Genomic DNA, 16,245 nt, shown 5'->3' on the forward strand with positions numbered 1-16,245 from the left:
TTTCTGGTAGTTGTGGGGATTGTGGATAGGCCAGGGGCACATATTTTTGTTAGAAAAGCCTGAAAAAGTGTAATTTGCATAATATGTGACCTTTAAGAAAAAATCTCAGTTTGGTGTTTGCAAAATATGGGTTCGTCTTGATCAATCAAGTAGCGAAACAAGGAACGATGTGCAAGGAAATACATCCACTTCAACAAAGAAAATTCAAGAACAGAAATAGTGAGCCCTCTCCTTAGAAATGTTAATCTCGGAAGAATAAATGAGGCTCTTTGGGGACTTGTGTTTGGAGCTGGAGGGTTTAAACTCCCAGTAAGGATCAGTGGTTGTCGGAGAGGTGCTAGCTAACTGCTACTCTGATATCTCTGAATTCATGCCTGACCGTAGGATCCTGTTTATGAATTAGTATTCATGGCCTAAGTGTGTAGCATGTTAAATAACAGAAGTAAACACTGAATTTGTCAGGGATTAATATATGAAATTAGGTCCAGTTCAATGGCGGTGATTTATGAATTCCATTAAAACCACTCAATTTACAAAAGAAAACTTGAATTCGTCTTAGAAAAACAAACCTCAGTGGGGGAGCCGAAGTCTGCAGAGGGGCTACAGGTGCTGGTGTCTGGTAGGGCTGTGCCGGCACTGCTGCGCACCGGCGAAGACAGAGCAGCAGCTGCAGGTTCGGGAATGTTGGAGGTCTGACGCAGGATGCCATGCTTCTGGAGACGAGCCCAGGTAGAGCTCCAACTGAGGAGGAGCTCGTACAAAAGCTGGACCTGGAGAGAGACAGGGGAAAAGAACACACCTTTAGTGTCAGGGCCGGATTAAAGACATTTCTGTGTACTCCTTATGAAATGAAACAGCATGATGCTGATTTTTTTGGTCGGTAATTTCTTTTCACATGTAGTCATGGCAAGTCCTTTCACACTACACAAACAGCACACACAGCTTTAAGCTCAAGAAACACCTCAGAATCCCAGCTGAAGAGGTTTTAAGTAAATTAGGATCACTGTGCCAACTCACTGCCTTAAAAGCAGGTACACATCACAAGTAGTCCGAAGATTTGACAGCAGATTCAAACGCTTCTTTGCCAAGGTCTGACTCAAACAGCTGCACTGGGGAGTTTTCATGTAGTCCTGACTTCTCAGGCCATTACCCTGATTTGGCTTGGCAGCTTTGTTGTTACATGTCACTAAACCAAGTTAAATTGAAAGAGAAGGAAAGAGAGAAGAAGGAAATCTTAGCCAGCAATGGGCTGCTATCCATTCCCTCTTCTCTCATTCTTAATCTCCGACATTGTTAGAAACATTGTACTTGTCCTTTAGAGAGGCTTCATTCCACAAAGGTGACGTAATTCTTGTGAGATCATATTTCTATTTGATGTTTCAGTATTTGGACGGAACAGCATGCTCTTACACGTGCTCCTCTGCATTTTTTTTATCCATAACAACAAAACTCTGAAAGAAACACCCACAGAGGAAAGTTAAGTTGTGTCATCAATTTCCCCAGAAAGAAACTCACCACAGTTAGGAAAAACTGAAGGCTGAGTGTCGAGTGTTCTCCACTATTTATCATGTGTTCACATGACAAGAGGCCTGGCTTTAAACAACAACAAAGCCAAAAACAAGAGTGGAAAAGATTGGTGGAAATCAGGGGAATGTGATGTGATGCCTTCAGTTATTGATGAATTCACTTAATGTTCTGTAGAGGACAGAGGAGGAAAGAGCAAAAACAACTCTAGTTTACTGAGAGTGAGGGATGGGTGTTGTTGGAGGATTTTACTGACACTGATACTCTTATCAATACTTTTCCTCTGGCCTTGGAAAGCAGATTGATTGGCCAGATTCCATCTCTGTCATCAGGCTCCACCTTACTAAGCAGTCTAAAACAGCTGTACCAGCTCTGAGAGCGGACCTGACCAACCAGAGTTGTTTGAGGAGAACAATGCAGAAGCAACATGCAGGGTTTATTTGTACTGGAGGCTGATAGCAATGGCTGCTGCTAGTGTAGCATTTTGCTCACATGTAGCTATAGTATAGCGGCAGTTTTATCAGAACTGGACTACATTTCTAAACTGACACGCCAGATGGATGTGTTTCACACATCCATATGAAAACCTTCCATAGATGGTGTTTGAGAAAGGGCAGAGCCTTTGAAAGAAACCTCAGAGTGTGATTGGATGATCAATCTGTCTGTCACATCTTTATGGGCCAATCGGAGCAACAAAACACATGACGTTGTAGCTGCTACCGAGGTGTAAACTCCATATAGAACTGCATGACGCAAACCATGGCGACTGTAGACATGTCAGTACATCACTTTTGTCGTTTTTGAAATAACTCACTGCTGTTCTTTGTTCTTCTTTTACCAAAGAACAAGTCATCAAGTTCTGATGAAACTGGTGCCTTAGCAGCATCCACACTAATCTCTTCCGTCATAATTGCACCGCTGTTTGCGCCTTTTATTGCTGCTTGCTTACGTCACGACTCCGTCGCGCCTAAAAGTACTGCCCCTTGGTCCTGTCACTTTCTAACCGGGCCCAAACTGTTCAGATGGGAGCTTACAAGATGGATTCGCCCGTGAGCAACACAGAAACTGGCAAATCCATCCACTTTGCAAGGTTACCACATTTCATGATCAAATAAAAAGCAAAGAGGGCTGCATGGCGGTGCAGGAGTTAGTGCTGTTGCCTCACAGGGAGGGTTCCTGGTTCACTTCCCAGTCAGGGCCTTTCTGTGAGGAGTTTGCACGCTCTCCCTGTGCATGTGTGGGTTCCCTCCGGTTACTCCAGCTTCTTCCCACCACCAAACACGCTCGTTAGGTTAATTTGAGTAGGTATGAATGTGCCTGGTTGTCTGTCTCTATATGTTCAGCCCTGTAATTGACTGGTGACCAGTCCAGGGTGTACCCTGCCTCTCACCCAATGACAGCTGGGATAGGTTCCAGCCTCCTGCAACCCTCAACGAGACAGGCGGTATAGAAAATGGATGGATGGATGAAGAGCAAAGAACTTCACTGAAAGCATTTCATGACTGTAAAGATGTTTCTCTTGTCTCCTTATCTGCTTTGGCATGATTTCAGGATAATTATAGGCAGCATTGAATTTTATTGTAAGCTGGTATAAGCAATGGCTGCTAATGGTGTGATTTATAGCCAGGATGTTGCTACAGAAAGTGGCAGTTGTATCAGAAGTAGACCACATTTCTTCAGTAAAAGAAGAACAAAAAAAACAGTGAAAGTGTTTCATGACTATAAAGATGTTTTTGCACTTCTCCCTCGGGTCTCGGCTGGAGATTTATCCACCAACCAGCTCCACCTGTTTAGAGCTGTGCACGATTACTACCTCCTTTGGTCCTGTCGCTCTGATTGGTCCATAATGAATGTGACCGAGGGAGCATTTGTCCAGTCATCCTCTCAGAATTCTTTGAGAAGTCACAAACACTTTGTATGAGAGGTTTCCAGAATGAATGACAAATATTTCCTATGCAATGGAAATATGAAACAGTACTTTTCTCTATAAACTTAAACAGATCTCCTGAGAGAATCCTCTTAACTGCTTTAACAGCTGAATCAAATTTTTCAAAGAAATAATCTTGATTCACAATCCTCACATAAAGGCCAAACATGAAAAATAAAACCAGTAATTTCCCCATAAAACAGTCATTATTTGTTGAGGCTTACAGAAACATAACGACTCTAAATGACTTAATAATAATAACCTATTATATTTTTAAAACACAAGCCAGTTTGAATAAAATCCCCGGACACTTTAAATAACCTTATTGTGCTAAGCACACTCTCATGGTTTATCTTGTTTTAACTCTTTAATATGGATAATAATTTGTCAATCTTCTACGTCTCCACTGAGGGACTTTAAAAAAAAATCCAAACACACACGTCTCTACTCCAAACACATTGGTACTTACTATTGCTCTCTCTCACACATGCTCGCCTGTTAGCACACATATTACAGGGAGGACTTCCATAAATAAGCATAAATCAAATGAAAGGCAGCACGATACATTACATCTGGGCCATTTCAAACATGTCCAGGAAGAGCTGCTAATGCTGATCCAGCAGCCGTACAGGGACAGAGCCAACAGCTGTCTGCCATACCTTGTTGAAAAGCACTGCCAGCAGCAGAGACAGGTTTAGCGCCTTCCTCTGTAAGAGCCCAGAACCTGGGAGTTCAGCTAAGCACAACAGCACCTACTGCTTTCAGATAGACAGAAACATGTTCTCTGGAGTACAGACAGTGGAGGGCTACAATAAAGAGCCATCACATGAGCTACACTGATCTATTACCATTCACCTGGCATCAACTCTATTATCATTTAGTCACATGTAAACTCCCTCTTTGTGAATAAGAAGCATCACTTGGTTCAGCTCAACCAGTGCTGTCGAAGACAAAAAAATAAACACACCCAGACTGGCATGATTACTTGAACTACAGATGCATACTCTACATGTCATTTAGAAAGTGAGAGAGATGAGGAAGTAGGTAGAAAATAAGAGAGCCTTAACCCTGCAAAGACCTGTCAGGAGACCCGTGAGGCTGCTGTGGAGTTAACTGAGGACTGAACGGAGGCATCAACTGATTTCATATCAACTAACAGATGAAGATTAAAAAAGCATGGTGAGTATACATGCAAAGATGTGAAAAGTTATAGAGAAACTGGACAAAGGAAATCACCATTAAATAATCGTACGCTAACCAGCCCGTGCGAGTGACAGACAGACACAGTGGAAGCGTGTGCACATGTAGGGAGCTGTCATTCGTCTATCCTACAGCATAGAGTGGAGGGAGAAATGCAGAGATGAGAAAGCTCCATGTTTATCCTAAAAACCAAGTGACAACCTCCGGTCCTGAAAAATGAAGCCAATGCAGAAGTGCAAAAACCTGCAATACGTCGAATGTCCACCTGAGGCTGGCTGCAGGAACATTGGAAGTCATGTACACAACACATGTTGAAAACAGTGGTAATTTTGGCAACTATTTTTTATTTCAGGCTAAGTTTTAGTCTTTAAATGAAATGCATTTTAGTTTCAGTCCCATTTTAGTCATTTCTATCCTTTTAGTTTTAGTCTAGTTGTAGTCCATAAAAGTCCTCACATTTTAGTCTTTAATTTTAGTCCAAGCTTTTATTCTCTTGTCCAAATCTGGTACCAAATCATGGTAGTGTGCTCTCTGCACCCTGCCAAACCTGGGGTCCCTGCTTTCTACAGCTGAGAGGCAGAGGAGATACAGATGTGTTGTTCTTAGATAGATTTACCCACAGTGGAGAAATATCACAGATTTCAATGACGAAAACCACATTACATTTTAGTCTACTTTAAGTCATCTTGACAAAAACGTAACTTAGTTTTCGTCAGTTTTAGTCATCACAGATCTGTTTTTGTTAATCTTAGTCTAGTTTTTGTCATGGAAAAAAAAAGGTGTCGACGAATATTTTTAGTTGACAAAATTAACACTGGTTAAAAAGCCGTTTTTACACTACAAATAAACTGGTTTACAGCCTGGTTAAAAAAAAAAAAAAAAACGTTTCTAATTAGCTAATGTCTTCATGTGCCTATCACCGTACGGAGGAGAATTTTTTTGTACCACAATGGTTTAGATTTTATTTAGGAAAAACCTCACTGTGCACTGATTGGCCTGTCTCACTTGATTGACAGATAGCTCGACGGCCAGAAGCTATGTTTCTGTCAACCAGAATGCTAGCTAGCTAGCTGACAGGAAGTCGAGCTTAGTGGGCGGGCCGTTAGGTTGATCCAAAGTTCGGTTGAGACCCCGATTTCAATGTGGAAGCCGCTGTGGATTGGCTTCAAGAGCTGGTTGAGTCCACCTATTGCAAGCAGACGACTGACGTCACACAGGCTTTGTCCAATTCTTTCTACAGTCTATACTAAAAACCCCTAGAAGTCTCCACTAGCTTGTGTGTGTGTATTTAGCTCACACACACACACACACAGAAGGGCAGCGTTCATCGGCGCTATTTTCATTTGATCTCTTCTGCTGTTTGGAAGAAAATCTGGTAAACTTTAGGAAACTTGCCATGTCGCTGATACAGTGCCGCCAAATCAGCGTAATACTATAATTTCATTTAAAAATGACTCTCACCTGCTGTAGTGCTTGTCAGAAAATACAGTTTTCATGATGTAAGAGCTTTGAGAGCTGGAGGTGGCATGAAATTAGCTGGAGGCGGCTGCCTTGTAGCTTAACATGCAGGAAAAACCCTGAATCAGTCACTAAATATGATGCCAACAGCTTTATTGTCTAACACTTTTATCAGTTCACTGCTGCAGCCTCAGATGTAACAATAAGATTTCTAAACTCTGCTTGCTGCATGCACTGAGAAGACAAAACAAAGCTAAAAAAATGTTCTCCTTACCCCTTTTAAAGATGAATTCCTAAAAGATAAAGTCCTTCATATGTTTCTGATACAAATCCCCTCAATACTGGAGTTGGAGGCTTTAATTGTGTGACAACACAAAAGATTAACCTAATTTAATGTTTAGAGAAGAACTTGATTTAATATGAGTAGTTAATCTGTGAAAAAACAAGATGAGTCATGGCATATTTAAATTTGATTCTAGCACTTAAATAGAAAATGAAAAACAACCTTCCAGGGATATGTTGCAATTCCAGTCCATCTATACTCATTATGCTCTCACAAAAATAAAATTACACACTATAAAAAGTGATGAGGAGTGCTACAGTTCCCCTCTTTCCTCATCTCAGACCTCAGAAGTTTGGACCAAAAGAAGTAAAGCCACTCTCTCTAGTTTACACTCAAATTTTCATGAAATTAGATAAAGGAAGAAGTGAGGTAGTTTGTTTGTGGGAGCTTTTCAGAAAATCATGCCGGGCCGGGACATTCCTGCCAAGGTAGCGTGGTCATACTACAGGGAAAAGTTCACAAGGGGATGAACACTCATTCAAAGGACTGTCTGACTGACCTGCGGGTTGGAGCACTTGACTTGGATGGGCTGCAGATCAACATGGAGGCAAACTACAAAGGAGTGTCTTCCCTCAGAGCAGCTCTGCAGCTTATGGGAGGTGATGGCCAGTGTGGAGGTACAGCCCATGGGCTCCAACAGGCTCAGGCTTCGCTGCTGTCCCAGCAGTGTGTACACACTGAACTGACTCAAGCTTATGGTCCACGGGAAAGCATCACCTGGTGGTAAACATGAAAAAGAAAATGGTAACAGATTCAGACAGACAATAATAGAGACAGAGGCGCTGAATTCTCTCTCAAAAATAATTTACTAATAAGAAAGCTGTTTAAGTCTGAAAGAAGATTTGCAGGAGAGTTTTAACGTGTTTACTGCAGAATCATCTCACTGCTGCTCTTTCAGTGTATTTCTGGAATTAGTATGCCAAGTGATAATGTCACTGGAGGGTTGAGGAAAAAAAAGGAACCCCCCCCCCCCCACACACACACACACACACCCACACCCACACCCACACGCACACACACACACTCTAAAAGAAAACAGTGGTCACCCGCCCAAGTACAGCTTAGGTCACTCTTCCAGGTGTGCAGGCCACATGTTCAAGATCGATCTCTCAAAGATCCGTCCTTAAGTTTGTTTGTCTTTGGCCTTGGTAAATGAGTATTCACAGGCCAAAGGTTTCTCAGTGTCAAGAAGGCCATATTGAAGAGGAATTTATGTTGTTTATTACCATTTCTAACACATTCAGTTCAATGAAGAACATGTTTTATTTGTCCAACCCTTAGTCATTTATATTCAAAGTCATTAATGTGAACCTGCACTAGGAAAGGTCTGTGTATATGCGAGTGGAATTTTTATTTTCACTTATAAAGGGTCACATTTTAAAATGCTGCGCTGGCCCTCAGTCACTTATAAGTTCACAACTTTTCTTTTATTTCTTCTAGATAAAGTTCCTGGGAAAATTATTTCACGTGTTCTAAAACAGCCATATTCTTCACACCCATGGTCTTAAATTAAATAACAGCATGTCTGCTGAAGTTTAAAGCCCCAGACATTTTTTTTTCCAATTTCCATGGAAAATATACCCTTTAAGTAAAAAAGGAATGCAACTGCAGGAGCCTTTGTGCACACAGGATTAAAAAGAAAAGAAAATAGAGACACTGACCAGATAAAATAATTATTCTAAATGTTAAATGTGCAAAAACAATGAAACATGGCAGACTTGATTTATCCAAAGGGAAAGACAAACTTTGACGGGAAAAAAAAAACAAACAAAAAAAAACCTACAGTCGTGGATAAAAGTATTGGAACCCCTGGATTTTTTCCAGAAAATACACAATTTTTCCCAGAAATTGTTGCAATTACAAATGTTTTTGGTACACATGTTAATTTAATTTATGTGCATTGGAACAACACAAAAAAAACAGAAGAAAAAAAACGAAATCATTTTGTGGACAGATAAGACTAAGGTAGAGCTTTTTGGAAAAGCACGTCATTCTACTGTTTACAGAAAACGAAATGAGGCCTACAAAGAAAAGAACACAGTACCTACAGTCATACATGGTGGAGGTTCAAGGATGTTTTGGGCTTGTTTTGCTGCCTCTGGCACTGGGTGCCTTGACTGTGTGCAAGGAATCATGAAATCTGGAGACTATCAAAACATTTTGGGCTGCAATGTAGGGCCTGAGTCTGCATGGTCATGGGTGTTCCAGCAGGACAATGACCCCAAACATACCTCAAAAGGCACCAAGAAATGGTTGGAGACAAAGCTGGAGAGTTCTGAAGAGGCCAGGAATGAGTCCAGATCTAAATCCCATTGAACACCTATGGAGAGATCTCAAAACTGCTGCCCTGGAGCAGTTTGCAAAAGAAGAGTGGCCGAAAACTCCAGTTGAGAGGTGTAAGAAGCTTGTTGATGGTTATAGGAAGAGATTGGTTGCAGTTATTTTTTCCCATATTTTTATGAAGTTGAGGATGCCAACAATTTTGTCTTGCTCATTTTTTGAGTTTTCTGTAAAATTATGTAAATTTTGGCTTTTTTCTTCTGTTTTTTTTTGTGTTGTTCCAATGCACATAAAGGAAATAAACATGTGTATACCAAAAAACATTTGTAATTGCAACAATTTCTGGGAGAAATGGTGTATTTTCTGGAAAAATTCCAGGAATACCAATACTTTCATCCATGACTGTAAGTGCTTCATTTGCATTCACAGTGTAACTTTTTAAAGATAATATCAAACTTTGCATGCGTGTGTAAAGAGATCGCTTCATTCAAATCAAAGTTTAGATCTTGTAGATGCAGTAGCAAAGCCTACCTTCATCCAGGATGGGCTTGGAGATGATGATGGGAAGCTCCTGCAGGGGTTCCATGTGTTTGTGGCCAGCACTGAGGACAGTGATCTGTGGGAGGCACACGACAAGAGTCCCAGGCATGGAGGCTTGGTTGTGGTACCAGCTACGGACGGTTCCAGGAATGTCCCCAGAGATGATGGTGCTGGGTGAGGCCAGGCTATCATTAGGCAGGAACACACAGCACGACTGAAGCTCCAGCTAGAGAGTGGAGAGAAAGTCAGACACATATTTAATATTATTTACCAAATCACTGCATTTGATTACTGTCCACAAACCGAACTTGGCCTCAAACCCGAATTTCCAGAGGGTTCCAGCTCTTAGAATGTCTTATAATCGGTTTTTATCATAGGAGATCTCAGTTCTGCTTTAATGGTTCACTTTGAAACGAAAGTTAAACTCCAAGTGTATGAGTGAGATTACATGCATGTTTTTAGAGACTTCAAACTTTTTGTCATTTATTTAAATTGTCTTTATTAAATTCAAAATTATTCATGTAATGGGTAATTAAAAATCCTCATCATTCATGTCAGAATGCCCCCGACAAGCCTGTGTATGGAGGCCATTTCTACAAACTTGAAAGGGAGAGCAAGAATGATAGAAACTGATAAAAAAAAAAAAGACTTGGACTGAGAGAAAGAGAGCTGAAGAGAAAAAGAGAAAGGGGGGGATATGGTTACACACTCATCTCACGCTGCTTCCTCTTTCGATTACTCTTCAAAGACCAGTTTGAAATCCGAACACTTTTGCATACTGACACATAAAGCTGAGGCCTTTCTCTAAGTGCCAACACGCAGGAAGAAAATCCATTGACAGTGCCTGATCTGCAGCAGATTTTCCCAGAGTTAAGCTGTAAAGCAGGCAGACACACGGAAACCCCTGGGTCTAATGCTGTGACTCTGGTCTCACCCTGAGCTCACTGCCTGAGGCTAATGCTCTCCTGCTGGACCTTCTGCTTTTGCTGCATACAGTATTTTACTAATAATATAATATGTCTTCTTCTGCTTGGGCCATTATCCAGTCATCAGGTGAACAAATGCAGCGGCTAATGAGTGATAAACAGGGACGTCAGTATGAGGGACAAGGACGCCGTCACAGTCAGCCAGGGCCTTTGATTACAGGGATTTAGCACCCAATACTGAAGGATCTAACTTTAATTTACATATGATTGTACAAACAATAAATCTATTTATCATATTAATGTATTAATATAATTAGACTTAAAGTTTACATTTGCTTTTCAACAGATAATTTTCAAGCATAGCTATTGTGATGTCAGGGGGGAGTGAGACACAAGTTCCAAGGCTGACTCAGACTACATGATTTTTTTGGTCATTAACATCAAAATCTTTTTAAAGATTCATTTTTGGGCTTTTCTTGCCTTTAATTGATAGGGGAGGACAGTGAATAGAAAGGAAATGGGAGAGAGAGTGGGTAGAGACATGGGGCGAAGGGCCACAGGCTGGATTCAAACCCGGGCCGCCCACACACATGGGTAGCACCCTAGACCGCAAGGCCATCTGCGCGACAACGTCAAAAATCTTGACTCATCTTGTCCGACAGCCTGGCCACACTGCAAGAGTGATCCCGACCGCTAACCGTATGCTGACATCACCACTGTCTCTGCGTCTGAGTGTGGATTCACAGGTTAGTGGGGGGTGGGTCAAAGAGTCTCAGTCACTCTATAACATATTACTTTATGTCAGGGGTTCTCAACGCTGGGGTCGGAACCCCATTGGAGACACTGAGAGGGGGTCTCCAAATGCCTCAATAACTAAGAATATGTTTAAACTACACTGTTGCCACTTTACACAAATTTTTCCAAATTTTAAACTGTTTTCATCACTTTTTCCCACCAATTTTAACACATTTTTGACACTTAAAACCCAATTATTTTTGTTCATTTCAAACTCTTTCAGCCTCTTTTTTTCTTGCCACACTATTGTTGGCTCTGTTGACCCATTATTGCCAATATTGACCCCTCTTTACCACTTTTTAAGCCACATTTCACAATTTGATATATCCATTTTTGCCATGTTAACCCAGTTCTGTTTATTTCTGCCTCAGCAAATCTTTTGTTGCCAGTTTATATCAATTTTTCATCCCATTTTACCCAACTCCCACCTATTTTTGCCACTTTGACACCTTTTCAGCCACTTTTTATTCCTGCTTTACCACCTAAAATGCCCATTTTTTCCACTATAACCCATTTTTGCCATTTTTTGTTTCCACTTTCATGTAATTTTTGGCATTTCTAACCCATTTCTGCTACTTTTAAAATCCAATTTCACCACCTTTCCAGCCATTTTTTGCCATTATTAACCCATTTTAACTACATCTAATGTATTTCAATTCTGTTTTTAAAAAAAAGGATTTACATTTACAGAGGGCTTCTTACTACACAAATGATTTAAAACAGGTTAAATCTAAAATAACACAGCTTATCTTTACAATGGACCATGATTTTGCTGGACTCCTGGTTGCTGGCTGAAAAGGTTGAGAACCACTGCTCTACATGATTGTAGAGGTCTTTTGCTCATAAAAGGAGAAAACAAAAAAACAAACGACACAAAGATGGATTGGATTATTGAAAACAGTTATGTATAAAGAGGAAGACAACATGGACGGGCTCTCCTTTATAGAACTAAAGGTATGCATGTGATAACATAAATAAAATAAAATAAAATGTCCAAAGGGATAAAAAGTAGGGAGTCTTGTAAACGATGATGCAAAGATAAGGAGCAAATGTTCTCCTGTTGATAGGCGTCAGGATTCACGTTGTAAACGTCGGGTCAGAGTGCCAAACTAGACGATGATGTAAGAATAAATTCTGGCATGCTAGTCTGGTCGAGTCATGGTCGTGGGGCGTCGCACTGCAAGACCGTTTGTCGTTCCTGATGCTCTTAATCGGACCAGAGTTTTGACGATGAACTGTGGCGTTGCAGTCGAGCTAAAATCTGGATGAATTCCTGTAGTCTGAGCCGGCCTTTAGAAGGATAACCACTAGGATCATGAACGATCTAGAGAGAGGGACAAAACCAAACTCCAGAAAGGCTGTGAAACTAAACCGCCACCACCATGCAGCCAATTAAAGAACTTAAACTCTTGGGAACACAAACTAATCTTAAAAAGAAACACAAACCCCACCAGTCTGATGTAACCCAGGTCACAAAATGACCAGATGCATTTCTTTAAAAAGGAATTAAAAGGTGAAAAAGATAAAAAACAAACAAAAAAAAGTTCAACATAATTGCAACATGTTGTGTTTTGTAAATTTTAAGAAAATGTTTGTAATGTAATAAAATCCGTTAATTGTGACCCTTTCTTTTTTTTTCTTTTTAATCAAATGCTGTGATATTCAACAAAAATCTTGTAAATCACGTTTTTTTCTTGTTTAAAACCTCATGCTGTGCTACCAGCCAATGGTAGCACACATGCAGTGTTTTAAAGCAGGAAGTACCAGACGGACACGGAGAGGATAAGAGGCAACATCTCTGCAACCAAATCTGCTCTAACTTTAAACTTTAAAACTTGAGAAACATTATTAGAACTTTTTCATGGATTGAATATCTTTAAAACTTATTCAACAACAAAAAAAACCTCACTGGAACCCGACAACGTACGGTGTAAAAGAGAACAAGAACAACCTTGAATTGGTGAGTGACATTTCACACCTGTTAAGTATCAATGATTGATTAAGAATTTACTGCATGACATTTGTTTATAAAAGTGATATGAAAACATGTATTTTGTTTTGATAGCAGGTGTGTGCTTAAATTTAAATTAATGTTAACTCTACATGGAAAAAAAAATATCTGAAATGTTTGTTCTGGCCTTGTTTACCCAGGCTTACTAGGATTTAAGTTGACTTTTAGAAACCCCACAAGGACTTCAAAAGTATATATTTTTCCTTTTGTTTAATGAACTGAAACTTAACAAAGTGTTTTAAAAAAAATCATCATTTATATTATTGAAACAAAAAGCTTGAAAAAGATTTATTGATATTTTGTTATTACGAGAATGAAATTATTTAAAACTTTTAATACAAGAATTTTGATTAACCTTATTCAAGTCTCCTGAGTTTGACTTCTAATCAGTTTGTTGCTTCCTCTTTTCGAGTCGAGAGTTTTCTAAGTTAATTAAGCCTTATTATTTCTTATGTTGGTTATGAGTTTATCCTAAACCAAGTGTTTAAAGGTAAACATGTGCTTCCACTACCACCAGACTGAGATCTGGTAAATCTTCTGAGAGATTCCTCATTCAATCACCTACCAAGAAAACCCACAGAGATGGGCTGTTTTCAAATTCGCCTACTATACTAGCAGTGCGTACTGATTCGCCCTAAATGTACTATGCAGTATGTGAACAAATGCGAAAGTTGCAGTATGCCAAAAATACCCAGATGATGTACTGATTCGTGAAAATTTCACAGTATGCATTGTACCAGTCTGTTTCTCCTACTGTAACCAAGCAGCAACCTCCAGTCCTGAAAAATGAAGCCAATGCGGAAGTGGAAAAAACTGCTCTACTGTGAGTGTCCACTTGAGGCTGGCTGCAGGAACACCAGAAGTCCCGTTTGGACACATGTTAAACAGCCAGTTTTGACACACAAAATAAACTGGTTTACAGCCTGGTTCAAAACACCAAAGGTGTCTCATTAGCTGGTGTCTTATTGTGCTCCCACTGTACGGGGGGTGAATTTTTTTGTACCACGATCGTTTGGATTATATTTAGGATTAAAGCTGATTGGCCTGTCTCATTTGTTGACCGATAGCTCAGCAGGCAGAGGCTCCATTTCTGTAAACTGGAGAGAGTAATTAACTCATATGTAAGGAAGTGGTTGGGCGTTGCTCGGTGCCTTAGCAGTGTGGCATTGTATGGAAAAGGAATACTCCAACTCCCGATCACTAGCTTAACAGAAGAGTTTAAGTGCTCAAAGGTTAGAACAGAGCTGCTGCTAGCAAATTCCTGCTAGGGTCTACCTATGACGTCCTACCATCACCCCAGAACCTAAAGTGCTGGGTTGACGGGGACCCATCGTGTCCTTTGTGCTCTGAGACAGCAACCTTGAGGCACATTTTGACAGGATGTAAGATCAGTCTGTCACAAGGTAGATATACATGGAGGCATGACAGGGTTTTGAAGAGTCTCGCAGCAGGAATTGAAAACAGAAGGCGACAGGTGAATGTAGGATGTAATCAGGGAATGAGGACGGTTCAGTTTGTCAGAGAAGGAGAGAAGGTTAAAGGAGGTAGGTTATTAGGTAGGCACCAATTAGGCCAGTTAAAGGATGCTAAGGACTTGGAGATGCAGGTAGATTTAGAAGGGAAACTTGTTGTGCCACAGGAGATAGTTTGCACCAATCTGAGGCCTGACATAGTGGTCTGCCAGTCAGCGTGTAGTTTATTTTATAGAGCTGACGGTTCTGTGGGAGGATTCTGTGGAGGAAGCCTATGAAAGGAAGAAGCTGAGATACGCAGAGTTAGGAGCAGAAGCTGAACAGCGGGGATGGAAAGTTAGGACTCGTCCAGTAGAAGTGGGATGTAGAGGGTTTGTAGCAAGGTCAGCTGTTTCATTACTTAGAGAGCTGGGAGTGCAGGGACAGAATTTGCGAAAGACAGTCAAGAAGATGTCAGTTTAAGCAGCTAAGACCAGCCAGTGGATTTGGATGAGGAGGAGTAGTGCCAGCTGGGGCAAAAATGAAGGTTGACGAAACCCTGTAACTTCTCTATCCCTTAGTTTTGTTTAACACTCTCTCTACTCTGTCTTCCCTCATGAAAATGAGGAGGTAATAATTGTTGCACAGTAATCATGAGTGGTGTTAAGGAAGGTAGTATCAGCACTGTCACTACCTGGAGCTTGCATATACAGAGCCTGGGTCTGTTGAAGGTGGCATGCTGTTGAGGCTGTTTGGGCCGTGTGGTAAGATAGGTAAGATGATGTCTGTGTGTTGGCATGGTGGGTGGTGAGAGCCGGCATAGAGGGGGGTGGCTCTGGGACACTGGAGATCACTGTTGAGCCCTCTGGAGGTGTCGTGGGACTAACTGGATGAAACACTGACGAAGGAGGGTTCCCACTTGACAACCCCTGAGAAGTGCTGGTTTCTTACTACCCATGGGTCTGCACGGTTGATTTGTGGAGGCAATAGTAATGGATTAGGGATTTCTTCACTGAGCGCTGATCCTCTTTATAGGGCACAAGTATCTTGTGTTTCAGTCAAAAAGAGCGGGCTGTTAGGTTGATCCAAAGTTCGGTTGAGACCGCGATTTCAATATGGAAGCCTCCGCGGATTGGCTTCAAGAGCTGTTTGAGTCCGCCTATTGTAAGCAGATGACTGATGTCATACGGGGTTTGTCCAATTCTTTCTACAGTCTATGACTGTAACCCACAATGCAAAGTGCCGGGTCAGAGTTCGTAATAGTGGAGAGGGGTGGAACTTTCACCGGAGCGGCTGTCGGTTGCAAAAGTGCCATTACCTTTATCTTTACCTTTTTAACGTGTACTATAGCGAAATAAGTTGTAATAGGCTCACTGTTGTTTTTGTTTTGCCGTGTGTCCTTTCACTGCACTATACATGCTAAGCTAAAAACAACAGCTATAAAAATCCAGAAAAATCAAATAAAAACACTTCCCAGATTTTTTCTGTACATAAATGGATGGAAAACACTAGCGTTGTTTAATATTGACCAGGGTGTGACGTACTTCTGTACACCGGAAACCAGCTAAAGTGGGCCGAGCATACTACACAATAACGTCTGACTGGCAGTCATACCGCATACTGCGTTTGGCAGGAGTATGCAGTAGGCCAATTCAAAAACAGCCATGCTCCCTTTAGCTCAGAGGGTGAGATGATGTCAGCCCAGGTGTCTACGGCAGCCTTCCACACCTGTCTCTAATCAAGGGCAATCATCTCTCACACACCTCACACTGTACTGACTGACCATCAGT

At 41.1% G+C, this 16,245-nt stretch overlaps 2 protein-coding genes across 7 annotated transcripts in view; both read right to left on the minus strand.

Annotated features, from left to right (window-relative positions):
- LOC121513254 (NLR family CARD domain-containing protein 3-like) overlaps positions 1–16,245 on the minus strand; it is a 945,231-nt gene that overhangs the window by 590,165 nt on the left and 338,821 nt on the right. The window lies entirely within an intron of this gene.
- The window catches only part of LOC121513252 (vacuolar protein sorting-associated protein 13B-like), a 481,863-nt gene that overhangs the window by 262,032 nt on the left and 203,586 nt on the right, over positions 1–16,245 (minus strand). For all 3 annotated transcript variants that reach the window (XM_041792863.1, XM_041792864.1, XM_041792862.1), the window contains exons 23-25: positions 9,264–9,498; positions 6,952–7,169; positions 570–770 (exon numbers count right to left, since the gene is read on the minus strand). In XM_041792863.1, coding sequence (XP_041648797.1) covers positions 570–770; positions 6,952–7,169; positions 9,264–9,498 — 654 coding nt within the window. The remainder of the gene's footprint in view (positions 1–569; positions 771–6,951; positions 7,170–9,263; positions 9,499–16,245) is intronic.

The sequence above is a fragment of the Cheilinus undulatus genome, linkage group 8 (assembly GCF_018320785.1).
Source record: "Cheilinus undulatus linkage group 8, ASM1832078v1, whole genome shotgun sequence".
In the NCBI taxonomy this organism is placed as follows: Eukaryota; Metazoa; Chordata; class Actinopteri; order Labriformes; family Labridae; genus Cheilinus; species Cheilinus undulatus.